Here is a 15,890-nt window from a genome sequence, read left to right on the forward strand (position 1 = left end):
AGGGAGACAGACAACAAAACAAAACAAGTAGACAGGTGTCAATACCATCAAAATAGATCAATAGAACTATAGAATTCTATTATATTCTATTTTAGAATAGAATTAAATTAATTTCAATTAAATTAAATTAACTCCTCACCCTCTGCTTCAAGACACTCCATCACCTCGCCCCCTCCTACCTCACCTCCCTTCTCTCCTTCTTCAGCCCAGCCCGCACCCTCCGCTCATCTGCCACTAATCTTCTCACCGTGCCTCGTTCTCGCCTGTCCCACCGTCGACCCCCGGCCCACGTCATCCCCCTGGCCTGGAATGCCCTCCCTCCCCACATCTACCAAGCTAGCTCTCTTTCTCCCTTCAAGGCCCTACTGAGAGCTCACCTTCTCCAAGAGGCCTTCTCAGACTGAGCCCCCTCTTTCCTCTCCTCCTTCTCCCCCTCTCCATCCCCCCGCCTTACCTCCTTCCGTTCCCCACAGCACCTGTATATGTGTATATATGTTTGTACGTGTTTATTACTCTATTTATTACTTTACTTGTACTTATTCTAGTTATTTTATTTTGTTAATATGTTTTGTTTTGTTCTCTGTCTCCCCCTTCTCGACTGTGAGCCCACTGTCGGGTAGGGACCATCTCTATATGTTGCCAACTTGTACTTCCCCAGCACTTAGTACAGTGCTCTGCACACAGTAAGCGCTCAATAAATACGATTGAATGAATGAATGAATGAATGAATTAAATGACTTCCCCAATGTCATAGAAAAGCCCAGTGGCAGAGATATGATTTGATCCTGGGGCTTCTGACTCCCAGTTCCTGACTCTTCTCATTAGGCAACACTACCTTCCTTTCTTACACCCTAAGATCAACTTGAGAAAACTACCATTTTAAATTTTGAATTTTTTAAGATTTCACACTACTGATCTATACGTTGCCCCACTGGAGTTTTAACTGAGGCTCATCTACTGGAGAAACCAGTGACTTTCTTCTCACCCAATCCAACAGCCTCTACTCCAACCTAATCATTCTAGGCCTCTTAGCTGCCTTTGATACTGTGGAACAAACACCCCTATCTCCAGGAAACATTATCCAATCCTGCCTTCACTGACACCTTCCTCTACTGGTTCTCTTCCTTTCTCTTTGACTGCCCCTTTTCAAACCTTTATGTAGATTCCTCCTCTGCCTCTGACAGTGAGGATCCCTCAAAGCTGAGTTGCCATAGCTTCAAATACCCTCTTTACATAGATGATTCCCAAATTTACCTCTCCCCTTTTCTGCAGTCTCACATTTCCTCCTGCCCTCAGGCCATCTCCACATGGATGTCCTGCCAAAACCTCCAATTCAGTCCAAAACAGAATTTCTTATCTTCCCACCCAAATCCTCTCCTCCCTTTACCTTTCCCATCACTGTAGACAATTCCACTGTTTTCCTTATTGATCAATCAATGATATTTATTGAGTGCTAACTGTGTGCAGAGCACTTTACCAAGTGCTTGGGAGATTATAATAGAACAGTTGCTGTACATATCCCTGCCCACAGTGAGCTTATTTCACAAGCCCTTTACCTTGGTATTATCTTCGACTCCTCCCTTTCATATTCAATCTGTCCCCAAATCCTGTCCATTCTACCTTTACAACATCCCTAAAATCCACCCTTTCCTTTGTCCAAACTATGCTGATCCAAGCATTTGTCCTAATCTGCCTTGATTACTGCATCTGTCTTCTCACTGACTTCCCTGCCTCCTGTCTCTTCCCCACTTCAGTCCATACTTCACTCTGCTAACAAGCTTATTTTTTTATAAAATAAAAAAAAATTCCCCACTCCTCAAGAACCTCCAGTGGATGCCTATCTACCTCCACATCTAAAAGAAACTCTTTACTGTCGGTTTTAAAATGCTCAATCACCTTTACTACCTACCTTACTTCACTGATCATCTACTGCTCCCTAGCCCACACAGTTCATCCTTTAGTGCCAGCTTGCTCTCTGTGCTCCGATCTTGACTACCTCACTGCCAGCTCCTTTCCCAAATCCTTCGTCTGCCCTAGAACTCCCCTCTCCTTCCATATATGCCAGAACACCATTCTCCCCACCTTCAAGTCTTATCTCACATCACATCAGTCACACCTCCTCCAAGAGGCCTTCCCCAATTAAGCTTTCTTTCCCCAACTCCCTCTCCCTTCTGTGTCACCTATAAACTTGGATGTGAGCCCTTTGGGCACTTGATATTCATTCATTCATTCACTCATTCAATCCTATTTATTGAGCGCTTACTGTGTGCAGAGCACTGTACTAAGCACTTGAGAAGTACAAGTTGGCAACATATAGAGATGGTCCCTACCCAGCAGTGGGCTCACAGTCTAGAAGGGGGAGACAGAGAACAAAACAAAACATATTAACAAAATAAAATAAATAGAATAAATACGTACAAACCAAATAAATAAATAAATAGAGTAATAAATATGTACAAACATATATACATATATACAGGTGCTGTGGGGAGGGGAAGGAGGTAAGGTGGGGGGATGGAGAGGGGGAGGAGGAGGGGAGGAAGGGGGGGGCTCAGTCTGGGAAGGCCTCCTGGAGGAGGTGAGCTCTCAGTAGGGCCTTGAAGGGAGGAAGAGAGCTAGCTTGGCGGATGTGCGGAGGGAGGGCATTCCAATCAATTAATCAATCAATCGTATTTATTGAGCACTTATTGTGTGCAGAGCACTGTACTAAGCACTTGGGAAGTACAAGTTGGCAACATATAGAGACAGTCCCTACACAACAGTAGGCTCACAGTCTAGAAAGCCAGGGGGATGATGTGGGCTGGGGGTCGACGGCGGGGCAGGCGAGAACGAGGCACAGTGAGGAGATTAGCGGCAGAGGAGCGGAGGGTGTGGGCTGGGCTGTAGAAGGAGAGAAGGGAGGTGAGGTGGGAGTGGGCGAGGTGATGGAGAGCCTTGAAGCTGAGGGTGAGGAGTTTTTGCCTGATGCGTAGGTTGACTGGTAGCCACTGGAGATTTTTGAGGAGGGGAGTACCATACCCAGAGCATTTCTGGATGAAGACAATCTGGGTAGCGGCGTGAAGTATGGATTGAAGTGGGGAGAGACAGGGGGATGGGAGATCGGAGTGGAGGCTGATACAGTAATCCAGACGGGATAGGATGAGAGCTTGAACGAGCAGGGTAGCGGTTTGGATGGAGAGGAAAGGGCAGATCTTGGCAATGTTGTGGAGGTGAGACCGGCAGGTTTTGGTGACGGCTTGGATGTGAGGGGTGAATGAGAGAGCGGAGTCGAGGATGACACCAAGGTTGCGGGCTTGTGAGACGGGAAGGATGGTAGTGCCGTCAACAGTGATGGGAAAGTCAGGGAGAGGTCAGGGTTTTGGAGGGAAAACAAGGAGTTCAGTCTTGGACATGTTGAGTTTTAGGTGGCAGGCAGACATCCAGATGGAGGTGTCCTGAAGGCAGGAGGAGATGTGAGCCTGGAGGGAGGGAGAGAGAGCAGGGACAGAGATGTAGATTTGGGTGTCATCAGCATAGAGATGATAGTTGAAGCCGTGGGAGCAAATGAGGTCACCAAGGGAGTGAGTGTAGATAGAGAACAGAAGGGGACCAATAACTGAACCTTGGGGAACCCCTAAAGTAAGGGGATGGGAGGGGAAGGAGGAGCCTGCAAAAGATATTGAGAATGAATGGCCAGAGAGATGAGGAGAACCCTCAGCCCTATAGCACATATGTACACATCTTTAATATCTTTGTTTTCATTAATGTCTCTCTCACCCTCTAGGCTGTAAGCTTGTTGTGTGCAGGGATCGTGTCTGCCAATATTGTTGTATTATCTTCTCCCAAGCAATTAGTACAGTGCTCTACACACACTAATCACTCAATCAATGCCATTGATTGATTGATTGAACAGTTCCAACTAAAGCAAGTATATTATAATCTTAATGCAGCTGGAAAGGGAGATCACAAATGTTTGCTAGCAGAGCCACCATGCAAAATGCTGCCACTAAATGCCAGGGACAGGTTTAATGATTTTAAGATATGCCACTCACCACTCAAAATCCTTCCATATTTTTTTCAACATTAGCACATTTATAAAATATCTTAACTAATGTTCACATTTGTACTTGGCTTTGCTCTTGTGCACTTATGCTCCCAAATTAGTAACAAACTATCCATTAAAAGTAAGGCAAAGGGACACCTTGTCTCTTGAACACTCATTAGGAATTTCAAAATGGCTATGCCATCAAGAATAATTAATGTTTGTTTAAACATATCCTTCAGAGGGATTGTAAAAGATGATAATGGAGCAAAGTCAATTTGTAACTGTTAATTGCAAACCTTGTCTCAATGAAAAGGGGAACAAGGAGAAAGAATCTTTTGAACTTCATGACTGAAATCTAATGTACATAAAACGTTAGAGACAAATCACATTATTTAAAAGTGAAAATGCCAAGTGTTTTTTATTGTTATTCTTTACTCTTAGTCTTGCTATTACTGCAGATTATATTAAAACATTTTCCAACGCCTTATTTCACCAATGGCAAATATGTATCCTCTCAGAGTTCCCATCTGAACCATTTCGAGCAGTAGCAGCTAGTAATCCTCAACAAATCTCCCTTTCTGCTCTAATACAGAAAACTTTACTCCCTCAGTTTACTCACCATGAAAGTCAGTGCTTTTCACACAAGAAGGAACATGGCCAAGTGGATACAACAGGGGCCTGAGAGCCAGGAGGATCTGAGTTCTAATCTCTACTCTGCCACTGGTTTGCTGTGGCAGGTTGGGCAAGTCGCTTAACTTCTTTGTTCCTCAGTTACCTATGTTTCTCCTCTACAACTCATTTTGAACCTACCTTCCATGACTCTGTTTAAAATCATCCCAACATCACACACTTTTCTTTCTAACAGAAGCAGATGGGGCTAAGTAAACTTTAAGGGTGGTAAAATCATCCCTTTTAAACTGCAAGCCCCATATGGAACCAGGACTGTGCCTAATTGATTATCTTGTATTTACCCCAGGGCTTAGTACAGTGCTCAGAAAATGGTAAGCATTTAACAAGTACCACAAAAAGTATCAGGGTCCTTACATACTGTTCACCCTCCTTCCATTCAATTCTTTCAGTTGTATTTACTGAACACTTATTATGTACACAGCACTGTACTAAGCACTTGGGAGAGTACAATATAACAATAAACAGTCGCATTCCCTGCCCACAACAGCATAGAGTCTAGAGCAGGGATACACATTAATATAAATTAATAAATTACAGATATGCACATAAGTGCTATGGGGCTGGGGGTGGGGTGTAGAGTAAAGGGAACAGGCCAGGTGACACAGAAGGGAGTGGGAGAAGAGGAAAGGAGGGCTTAGTCATGGAAGGCCTCCTCTGGAAGGCCTCCTCTGCATGTGCCCTACATGCCTTGTAAGTCCATTCTTCATGAGCAAAAGCATTCAACCGCCATGCTCAAAGTGAAAGCTGAAAGCAGAAATGATCAATGCTGTCCAACCATGCTATTCTCTTTTCTCTTTATTCCATCATTGTCTCTTCTGGCCCATCTTCCCCTTCAGATGTGGACTTAGAAAAGGACTCTCTACTGTCCAAATACCTACAACAATCCAAAATGAAATTAGCTTCTTGCTCTTGAGCCTTTTCCTTGGCTACTTACTTAGGAGGGGTCAGGCACAGTAGGTTCACATTTTCAAGGAGTCTGTCAGATGAAAAGATGAAAATCTGTACTGCTCTTAAATGGGATTTCCTTACCTTGTTCCAGAAGAATTTATCTTTATGTTCCCAGCAGGGATCAGTTCCCTGGTTTTCTTGATCCCTCCCATGGCCACATTACAAGTTTGACCTTTCCACATGTTGAAGTGGCTTAATGGAGACTGGGAAAGGGAATTGGAATGTGGTTTGACCTCTTCCATTCTGGATAAGGGTTCTGCTGGGGGCAAACTGGTGGCTAAGGCAATGGAGTTCTGAATTCAGAGGACTTTCTCAAGGTGGTGTATCCTTGCGCCCCTATTCTCAGCGTCTCTTCTCCAAGCGTAGTGCCAGTAGCAAGGGCCTTCCCTTACACTGACTCTAGAGAATGAGGGTCCTGGCAAATATGGTGTCTTCTAACAACCCACCTCTCTAGGGGAGCCCTCTCATCTTCCTCCTCTCCCCTTTATCCTTCCTTCTCTCTTTCCTTCTTGCTTGTTTTTTCTACCTTCTCCTTCTCCTTTCTTCCTGCTGCTGTCTTCCGCCTCCTTTTCCTTCTCCTCCTCCTCTTCTTCATCCCTCTCCCACTTTCCCCTCCTTTTCCTCCTCCCCCTTCTCCTTCTTCTTCTTCTTCTTCTTCTCCCTTTGTCTGCTGTTTGGGCCTCCTTGTTGATGCTCTTCCTATACTGTTACAATATGTTGCTTTACCCTTGTCTAGCTGCCTGCTTGGAACTCTGTTTAAGGGCTATCAGTCCCTTATCTATGTCACTTCTCCTATTTAGACTTTCTTTTTCTTCCAATCAAGCAAAAGATGCCTCTCCTTTCTGGTCCCCATGCATCATGCCAAGGGCCTTAGAATTAATAGCATCGCATGCTATCCATTATGTTTATTTAATATTGTGCATTTTTCAAGTATAGATGTACAACAACAGAAAATATATTTGAACCTTAACCTGGTTCTGAATGTCTTCAACTGTTAGGCAAACTTGTGCCTTCAGTAGCATTGAAAGACTTCTGATCTTGGATCCATGGGAAAAGGTGAAGAGTTGGAAGAGTTGATCTCAGCAGGAAAAGTAGTTGCATTCTTCTTCTGGGTCATGTTTTTTAGTCAGAAACATCTTAAGCAGTGCTGAAACTTCCGTTCTCAGCTTGTCATTTTAAAGTGAGAAGTAGAGAGCAGGGCAAACAACCTTCTCCTCCTTTTTCATTATTTCAACAGGTACCATTTAAATGGCTGTTAAAAATTGCATTCTTTGGAGGTGGTGAAGGGATCTGGTCGATGATGAAGTTTTATCATTCCCATGTGAGCATTTGTTGGATGATAATTATGAGCTGAGAGATTATACAGCCAATCATATGGAAGTTTTCTTTTTAACCCGTGGGTGAAGGAGTCAAACATTTTTGTCCAGAATATCCAGAATGATGTTCCTTTTAGTGCATCGCTGGGCCTTTATCAAGTGTCCTACCCTGTCACTACAATTGATCCAAATAATTTAAAATGTTTAAAATTGCACAACTGCTTTAGATATATATGTTTTAAGATCATTCAATAACTTTTCCAAATTAGAGGGGTTGACTAAAATTCAATGTCCTATAAGAGTTCATAAAGATGGAAATTGTTGATAAAATCAAATGATGAAAAATCAATATTCTATATGTTTTCTAACAATATACCCTTTGCTATAAAGTGCTTTATGGCTATAGAAAATAAAGCATTAAGCATTCCATTAACTTTTGAGACCAGATCCCTGCTGTTATGATAAAATGGAATTTATCCTTCCTTTCTTTGAGAGACAAACAAACAGAATTTTGAGAGAAGCATGTGATCTAGTAGAAAGCAATAGTGTCTGGAACTCAAAAGTCCCAGTTTCTTGCCCTAGTTCTGCCACTGGTTCTGTTGTTTGACCTTGGGCAAGTTACTTAACAACTTTGTCCCTTAGTTTCCTCATCTGTAAAACAGACGTAATTATACCAACCTTTCCTTAACTCCTAATGATATTGTCAGGATGAATTGATATGAATGTACTTTGGAATAATGAAAGTCCTATACAAAAAACAAAATCAGGCCATTTATGCAAATCATTTTTATCAAAGAGTCAATCAATCAATCAATCGTATTTATTGAGCGCTTACTGTGTGCAGAGCACTGTACTAAGTGCTTGGGAAGTACAAGTCGGCAAAACATAGAGACAGTCCCTACCCAACAGCGGGCTCACAGTCTAGAAGGGGGAGACAGAGAACAAAACCAAACATACTAACAAAATAAAATAAATAGAATAGATATGTACAAGTAAGATAAATAAATAAATAGAGTAATAAATATGTACAAACATATATACATATATACAGGTGCTGTGGGGAAGGGAAGGAGGTAAGATGGGGGGGATAGAGAGGGGGACAAGGGGGAGAGGAAGGAAGGGGTTCAGTCTGGAAAGGCCTCCTGGAGGAGGTGAGCTCTCAGTAGGGCCTTGAAGGGAGAAAGAGAGCTAGCTTCACAGATGGGCAGAAGGAGGGCATTCCAGGCCCGGGGGATGACGTGGGCCGGGGGTCAATGGCAGGACAGGCGAGAACGAGGCACGGTGAGGAGATTAGCGGCAGAGGAGCGGAGGGTGCGGAGTGGGCTGTAGAAGGAGAGAAGGGAGGTGAGGTAGGAGGGGGCGAGGTGATGGAGAGCCTTGAAGCCCAGGGTGAGGAGTTTCTGCCTGATGCGCAGATTGATTGGTAGCCACTGGAGATTTTTGAGGAGGGGAGTAACATGCCCAGAGCGTTTCTGGACAAAGACAATCTGGGCAGCAGCATGAAGTATGGATTGAAGTGGGGAGAGACACGAGGATGGGAGATCAGAGAGAAGGCTGATGCAGTAGTCCAGACAGGATAGGATGAGAGCTTGAATGAGCAGGGTAGCGGTTTGGATGGAGAGGAAAGGGCGGATCTTGGCAATGTTGGCTAACTTTTTGTTTGATCCATGCTCACGGGCAAAGATTCTTCGACCCAGTTGTTTGATGTACACAGTCATTTCTGTGATAAAGCTCCTGTTGTGATCTGGACCCACTTGGGTGTATTTATATTCTCCCTGGACTTTTTCCTTTTGAAAAAATTGGTTCAGCCGAGCCTTAGCATTATCCAAGGTCCAGTTTCCGTGAAGCCCAGCATTGTTACCTTTTGCTTAAAATATTCTGGCTGATCAAATTAATAATTTTATACAAAAATTTCCCAGAACTATTAACTTCTTAACATAACTGTAAATGTGGGCAGGGAGAGTGTCTATCAACTCTCTTGTATTGCACTCCCAAGCTCTCAGTATGTGCTAAACACAGTGAGCAATCAATAAGTACTACTGATTGATGGGGATGAAAGTTGGTCTTCTCCATTATACTGTAAATTCTAGGAGCATAGCAACTGTATCCTTACTTATGTTGCAGGTTCTTGAGTACCTAGTACTGTGTTCTGCACACTAACACAAGATAAAAGTAATCAATAATTAAGATAATGATGAGTTAAAGTCAGAGGGCTTCTTGCCAGGTGAGGGCAAGGAACTTGTCTATCTACTTTATTGTACTGTGCTCCCTCACAACAAGTGCTCAGTATAAAGTCTGTGCTCAATAAATATCACTGATTGATTAATTGATTTATAGACTTCCTTAGGAAACCCCTCCTTCTATTTACATTTTCCTGTAGGTCTGTTATGTATTGTTGACCTTCTCAAAGCACTGAACAGTTTCCCATTAGGTAACAACATCTTCTTGGGTATGTCCAGGTTTTCCATGATGTCATTATGTACTTTTATCCATGCAAAATTGACACAATTAATAAGAATCTTTTTTTTTTCCCATTCAGGGAGTGAACCTTTATAAAGTGATGGAAGCTGGCAACTTCATTTGCATGGCTGTCAATAAGACCACCAACTCTAAAGTAGCACAGGCCTCTTTCAGTGTTGGAATTGAGTGAATTTGCTTGGAAGTTTCTGAAGATCAGTACCCTGAACTCTAGCCCATATGAGAATCATTACAGTGGAAGAGATCTTTCTTTAAAAAGTTTGTTATGTTGGAATATTATATAGAATCACTGTAATTTTGAAAAGGAATTATTCCTGCACAGTAAATAGCAGAACACTGACACCAGTTATAAAATGATTTCCAGTGTATTATTTTGACTTTAAATTTTAAGAATCATGTTACATTTGAAGTAATATACTGTTCCAAAAATAGTTTTTTGAAGGCATATTTCCCCATATTTTAAATACCTTTATAATTCTTAATCAACCTGGATTAACACTAGACACATGTTTTCAGTAGTTTATAAGATCCCACATGGTGTGTGGCCTTGATACTCTGCACTATGCCTTTCGAATCCTACTTTTCATTTGCCAAGTCAGTTAAGTTACGGACAAAGAGCCAGGTTTGAATGTGACCCTAAGTCATTTTTAGCAATAGCACTTTTGTGTTCAGCTATGGTTAACATCTGTTAACTATTTAAATGACTTTATCTAGTTCCAAGAGGTTGTGGTCAATGGCAACTTGCCAAATCCTGGAAACATATTACGACCTCCCATATTTGTTTCATACATCAAAATCACTTTACTTTCCTTTCACTTCAGTTAGGAGTTATGGCACACAACAATTAAGAACAGAAAAAAAATTCAACCCAGGATCCAGTAGCTACAATAAGAATGGTCAGATTTATACAATTTACAAATTTGATCCTTTGTTTCCAGATTACTTATGTGGCCCTTGAATATTGGAAATCTGAAGCATACAGTTGGTTTATGAATTAATAAGAACTCAATCCTCAATTTCTTGTGAATGATGGTTGGCTAATTGTAGTTTTTTTCCAACACTGTACAAAACCCTTGGTTTGAAACCTTAAGTTAGCTGAAGTCCATCACTGAAATCTGCTGTAAAATAGTCTTTCTCTAAAATAATGTCAGAAACACTATTATTCAATAAATCAGAAATGGACACTAGGAAACTATTCTGTAAAATAACTGAAATAATAATTTCTACAGCCTATGCAAATCACTTGTGGAAAGCTGCGTCAAATTTAATTCTAAGATGGCAATATTATTATGTATTAGGTTTCTTCAATGAAGTCTGGTGTTCTTATCTTGGAATAAATTTGGATATTACTTGAGATGAAAGTGAATTTTGTCAGCATTCTCTTAAATATTCATAGATTCCCAGGAATATAGAGAATTCAAGTAAATAAAGTGTGTAGCATCTAATTAAGACAAAGGTTAATTTACAAGCCTCATTGGTGGGCTATAACTGGTAGAAGGCCAAGCAAAACATAATTAGTCACTGAAGAGCATTAATTCTGTGTTCACTGGGTGCAGAATACCCTAGTAGGGTTGTAGAGAGGGTGAGATTTGCCTAAAAGAAGTAAAATTTAATTTACCAATAGACTCTAAACTCCTTGTGCCAGGGAATGTGTCTACCCACTCTGCTATATACTGTACTCTCCCAAGTCTTTAGTATAGTATGCTGCACACAGGAAGCACTCAATAACTATCACTGATTGACTGGGTGGACCCTGATGGCATTCAGAAATATCAGATGTTTGGACAGGTGACATCACAGCAGTTACACTAGAAATGCAGTATGACATAATTAGGTCACACATGCCATTTTGCAGAAATCCTTCAGAAGTCACTCAATCCTAGACTGTTTCTCTGAAGGGGTCCCTGAACCCACCAATAAGTCCAGAATCACTGTGTTTCCCTCCTAGGCCCCTCTGAACACAGGAGTCACTTCTGAGTTATTAAATATAGCAGCAGGAGTCAAGGGAGGTGGAGGGATGGGAGAGACTGAGAGTTTAAAATAAAGTTAATGGACCTAATGTAGTCCAGTGTGACATCCATGCCAGGAAGGGATTGCACTAGCAGAAATCCAGACTGTTCAATATGAAACTGGGCACCTGTCAACCCTGTTGTTTAATAGAAAATCAGAAATAGCAGGTCAAATGATCCTCAGGTGCCAGTTGAATTCTTGCTTTTTGGGGTAAGGCCAGCCCTCAGTTATCACTGGCCTATTTGGCCAGGATGGGATGGGGTAAACCAATAATGATTTGAATCATTATCCATGATGCAGACCTTCACTACATCATTTTTAATGCTACAGATATGACTGCTGGTTTGTATTCTGTAATAGAATCAGCTGTTCTCCATTTCACTTCACCAAGAAGATAAGGCTCTTTTGCCTCTTCATGTCATTCATCTGACTGGCCAAGGAGTTTTTGGATTTGACACTAAACATCTGCCTCTTCCATGCTTTCCCATCCCTCTAGTAAAGGAATGTAGGAAAATCTTGAAACATGTTTCTTTTGTCTTTCAGAAAAAAATTGTTTTGTTGTACAAAGAGTAGGGTTCTCAAACCAGGGATCCATAGGATATTTGACAGCTGGTACCATGAAACCAACACATCTTAGGAATGTGTGAACCTTTCCCGTCTTAGATTTTTCACTTGAAGGACTAATTATATCAACAGATGGGTGACACCTCTACCTTTAACTACTGGCAAACAGCAAGTATCTTGGCAGAGCTTAAGTCCATTGAAAGCTGCTCACAGTGAAAGTCACTCAGATCTGCAGCCCTGGTTCAGAGAAATCAATGCACTTCAAATGGAAACCTTCTATTCACAGAGCCTCTTCTGGCTTTGATCCTCTCAGTACCTCAGATCTTCACAACCTCCTGATTTTATATACCTGGTTTGGTAGTGGCAGACTGTAAGAAGACATCGTAAAGATTCGAAATGGGTAAATGTGGACCTATAGTATTACCTTCAACTAAAGGGATCCTCTAAAAGAGAAAAGGACAATCTCCTTTTTATCTATTAAAATGTTGTTGGTAACTTCTTTAGCTTGTATTTACTCCTCTGGGCATCTAGTAATATCTTCAGTTTACATTGTTACAAGTTCCATTCCTTCCCCTCCTCCTGAGGGTTGAAAGAGACAGAAGAAAGGAAAGAAATCTCCAGCCATACAATACAGATTGTATATGAATGTAAGAGTCAAAGGCCAGGCAAAACAAAAACTTACATAAGTGTTCTAAGTGTAGTTAGTCCAACAGGTCGGTGTTTGGAACTTAGATTATCAGGGCGGACTGTAGGGTTGTGCTTGCCAGTGGGTAAACAATCCCTTTGCATGGGGCAATCTGCATAGATGATTATTTGTTATTAGGGGTTAGTAGCTTCCACACAGATTTGAGGCAAAACAAACATTTGTGATGAAATCAAATGGTCAAAAAATGGTCTTGTCCATATAGACTAAACCAGAGGATATTAGATTAAAAAAAAATACCTCTGCCCAATCAGACTCAGCCACTATCACAGAGTTCTGCTTAACTGAGAAAAACTGCTTCCCTCTGTCTGAGCCCCTGCAAAAATGATTAATGTTTGCTTTTCTTCCATTCAGTCTCTCTCCTTTCAATGTTCTCACCTGATCTTTCCTTACCTCATTGCTTAAGCATGCAAATAGATCTGGACTCTCTGTTTTGGTTTTGAAAGTGTTTGAAGGCTAAGTGGATTTGAAGTTTATCAAGTTATATTTTTCCAATAAGAGGAAAGTCCTACCAAAAAATGAGAAGGTACAGAACAAAAATCGATAGTCCCCACATAAATGTGCTACAAATTAAGATTAACTCCCAACTAATTCCAAATTACTTGTCAGTTACAAATACATTACTTTCCCCCAAAGAATTTCTGAAGTTAGGAAATCTTTCATAATGGTGTAGCATCTGAGTTGCAAAGTCGTTCAAACAAAGTGATTTAGTTGAACTGGATTTGTCTAGCATTTAAAACCAGGAGGAAGAATAGTTGAACAATTCCACCCCAAGAAAACTCAATTTGATATAGAAGCTTTTTAAAATTTTCCATGTGAGAAGGAATACAGGTAGGTGAGGAAATCATACTTTAAAGGTAATCTCCAGTTATCCACAGTTCTCAGCACATGTCTTCAGACAATCAGGATTGTGTGAATGAGTCAGTCATATTTACTGAGTGCTTACTGTATGCAATACTGAGCTTTTGGGAGACTACAAAATAACAGAATTTTGTAGGCACATTCCCTGCCCACAGTGAGCTTATAGTCTAGAGAGGGAGAAAGACATTTATATAAATAAATGAATTATGGATATGTACCTAAGTGCTGTAAGGCTAAAAGAGGGATGAATAAAGTGTGAAAATCCAAGTGCAAGAGTGATGCAGAAGGTAGTGGGAGAAGAGGAGATAAAGCCCTAGTCGGGGAAGGCTTCTTGGAGAAGATGATCTCATCATCTCTAGCCACTACACAATCTCTACCCTCTTGTCTTATGCTGTCGAATCATCCCCAGCCCATAGCGACACCATGGACACATCTCTCCCAGATCTCCCATCTCCATCTGCAATTTTTCTGGTAGTGTATCCATAGAGTTTTCTTGGTAAAAATATGGAAGTAGTTTACCATTATCTCCTTGGGGAGTTTTGACTTGTAGCAGACTGCCTTCCACTCGCTAGTCACTGCCCAAGCTGTGGAATGGAATGGATATGCTTGACTCTCCCTCCTGTATTCAAGACTGGTAGAAACTCTCTAGGTGTGACCCTGAAAAGGGTCTCTACCCTCACCAACTCTGAAGTCCCTCTATCTGTTCACAATCTCCTCACCTGCCTTCTCTCCCATGCACCTCCTCCCCATAAACCTGTACTGTTCCTTCACAGAGATCTCTGATCTTTTGACCCCATCCAATTTTCTCATCATCATGCTCCTTTTAGCCTCCATACCCAAACTACTTTCCCTTAATGACCACATTGTCTCTCTCAACCCCATCCTCTCTACTGAACTCAACTAACTTACTCCCCTATCCCTTTGTCGTTCTCATACCACTAACGCACAGCCCTGTATCACCTCTACAGTCCACCTTCTTCACTCCTGTGCATGAGCCACAGAGCATTGCTGGTGGAAATCTAGATATCAGGATGATATTGTCCAATTCAAGTTTATCCTTGCATGCTTTAACTCTGTAGTCTCCTCTGCCCAGCACAACTATTTCTCTACCTTTACTGACACCCATGCCCATCACCCTCAGCAGTTGTTCCAGACATTTGACTCCCTCCTCAGGCAACTTGTCCCCCTGCCTTCCCCATTCCTTGCCCCAAATGACCTGGCCACTTACTTCATCAACAAAATTGACACTATCAGGCGGATCTCCCAAAAATCTACCCTGCTCCCTACAGCCCATCCCCTCTCCTGCCCCTTCTTCAACTCTCTCATCTTTCCCAGCACTATCTCACGAGAAAATTTCCTGCTTTCTCTCAAAATCCAACCCCTCCACCTGTGCATCCAACCCCATTCTTTTGAACTTTCTTCCCCACTGCTTTTGAACATGCCCATATCTTCTTTAACCTATTAAAAAAAACCCTTGTCCCCAAAGCTCTCTCCAGTTATTACCTCATCTCCCTCCTACCATTTCCCTCCAAAATCCTTGAGCGAGTGGTCTACACCTGCTATCTCAATTCCTCTCCTCCAATTCTCTCCTTAGCTCCCTCCCATCTGTCCTCTTCACTCCACAGAAACCATCCTTTCAAAGGTCACTAATGATCTCCTCCTTGCAAATGCAACTACTCCATCCTAATCCTCCTTGACCTATCAGCTGTCCTTGACATGGGTGACCACTTAGTTCTCCTGGAAACGTTATCCAACCTCACATCACTGACACTGTCCTTTCCTGATTCTCCTCCTATCTCTCTGGCTGCTCATTCTCAGTCTCTTTCACAGACTCCTCTTCTGCGACCCATTCCCTAACTGTGGGTGTCTTTCAAGGTTCAGTTCTGGATCCTCTTCTTTTCTCCATCTACACTAACTCCCTTGGAAAATTCATTTGCTCACGTGGCTTAAACTATCACCTCTATGCTGATGACACCCAACTCTACATCTCCAGCCCTGAACTCTGTCCCTCTCTGCAGTCTCACATTTTCTCCTTCTTGCAAGACATCTCTGCTTGGATGTCCTCCTTTTTAAAAAGTAGCCTTTTTAATATGGCTAAAAAGGAACTTATCTTCCCACCCAAACCCTATCCTACAATCACTTTCCCATCACTGTTGATGACGCCACCATCCTTCCTGTCTCACAAGCCTGTAACCTTGACATTACCCTTGACTCCTCTCTCTCATTCCACCCACATATTCAAGCCATCACTAAATGCTGTCAGTTCTCCCTTCACAACATCACCAAAATCCTCTCC

The 15,890-nt window shown here is 42.0% G+C and overlaps 1 protein-coding gene across 3 annotated transcripts in view; it reads left to right on the plus strand.

Moving 5' to 3' along the window:
* The window catches only part of HMGCLL1 (3-hydroxymethyl-3-methylglutaryl-CoA lyase like 1), a 200,724-nt gene extending 189,994 nt beyond the window's left edge, over window positions 1-10,730 (plus strand). For all 3 annotated transcript variants that reach the window (XM_038746535.1, XM_038746544.1, XM_038746551.1), the window contains one exon: window positions 9,518-10,730. In XM_038746535.1, the coding sequence (XP_038602463.1) occupies window positions 9,518-9,628 (111 nt within the window). In that variant the 3' untranslated portion in view covers window positions 9,629-10,730. The remainder of the gene's footprint in view (window positions 1-9,517) is intronic.
* Window positions 10,731-15,890: the final 5,160 nt, after the last annotated feature.

Source organism: Tachyglossus aculeatus, chromosome 1 (assembly GCF_015852505.1).
Source record: "Tachyglossus aculeatus isolate mTacAcu1 chromosome 1, mTacAcu1.pri, whole genome shotgun sequence".
NCBI classification, from domain to species: Eukaryota; Metazoa; Chordata; class Mammalia; order Monotremata; family Tachyglossidae; genus Tachyglossus; species Tachyglossus aculeatus.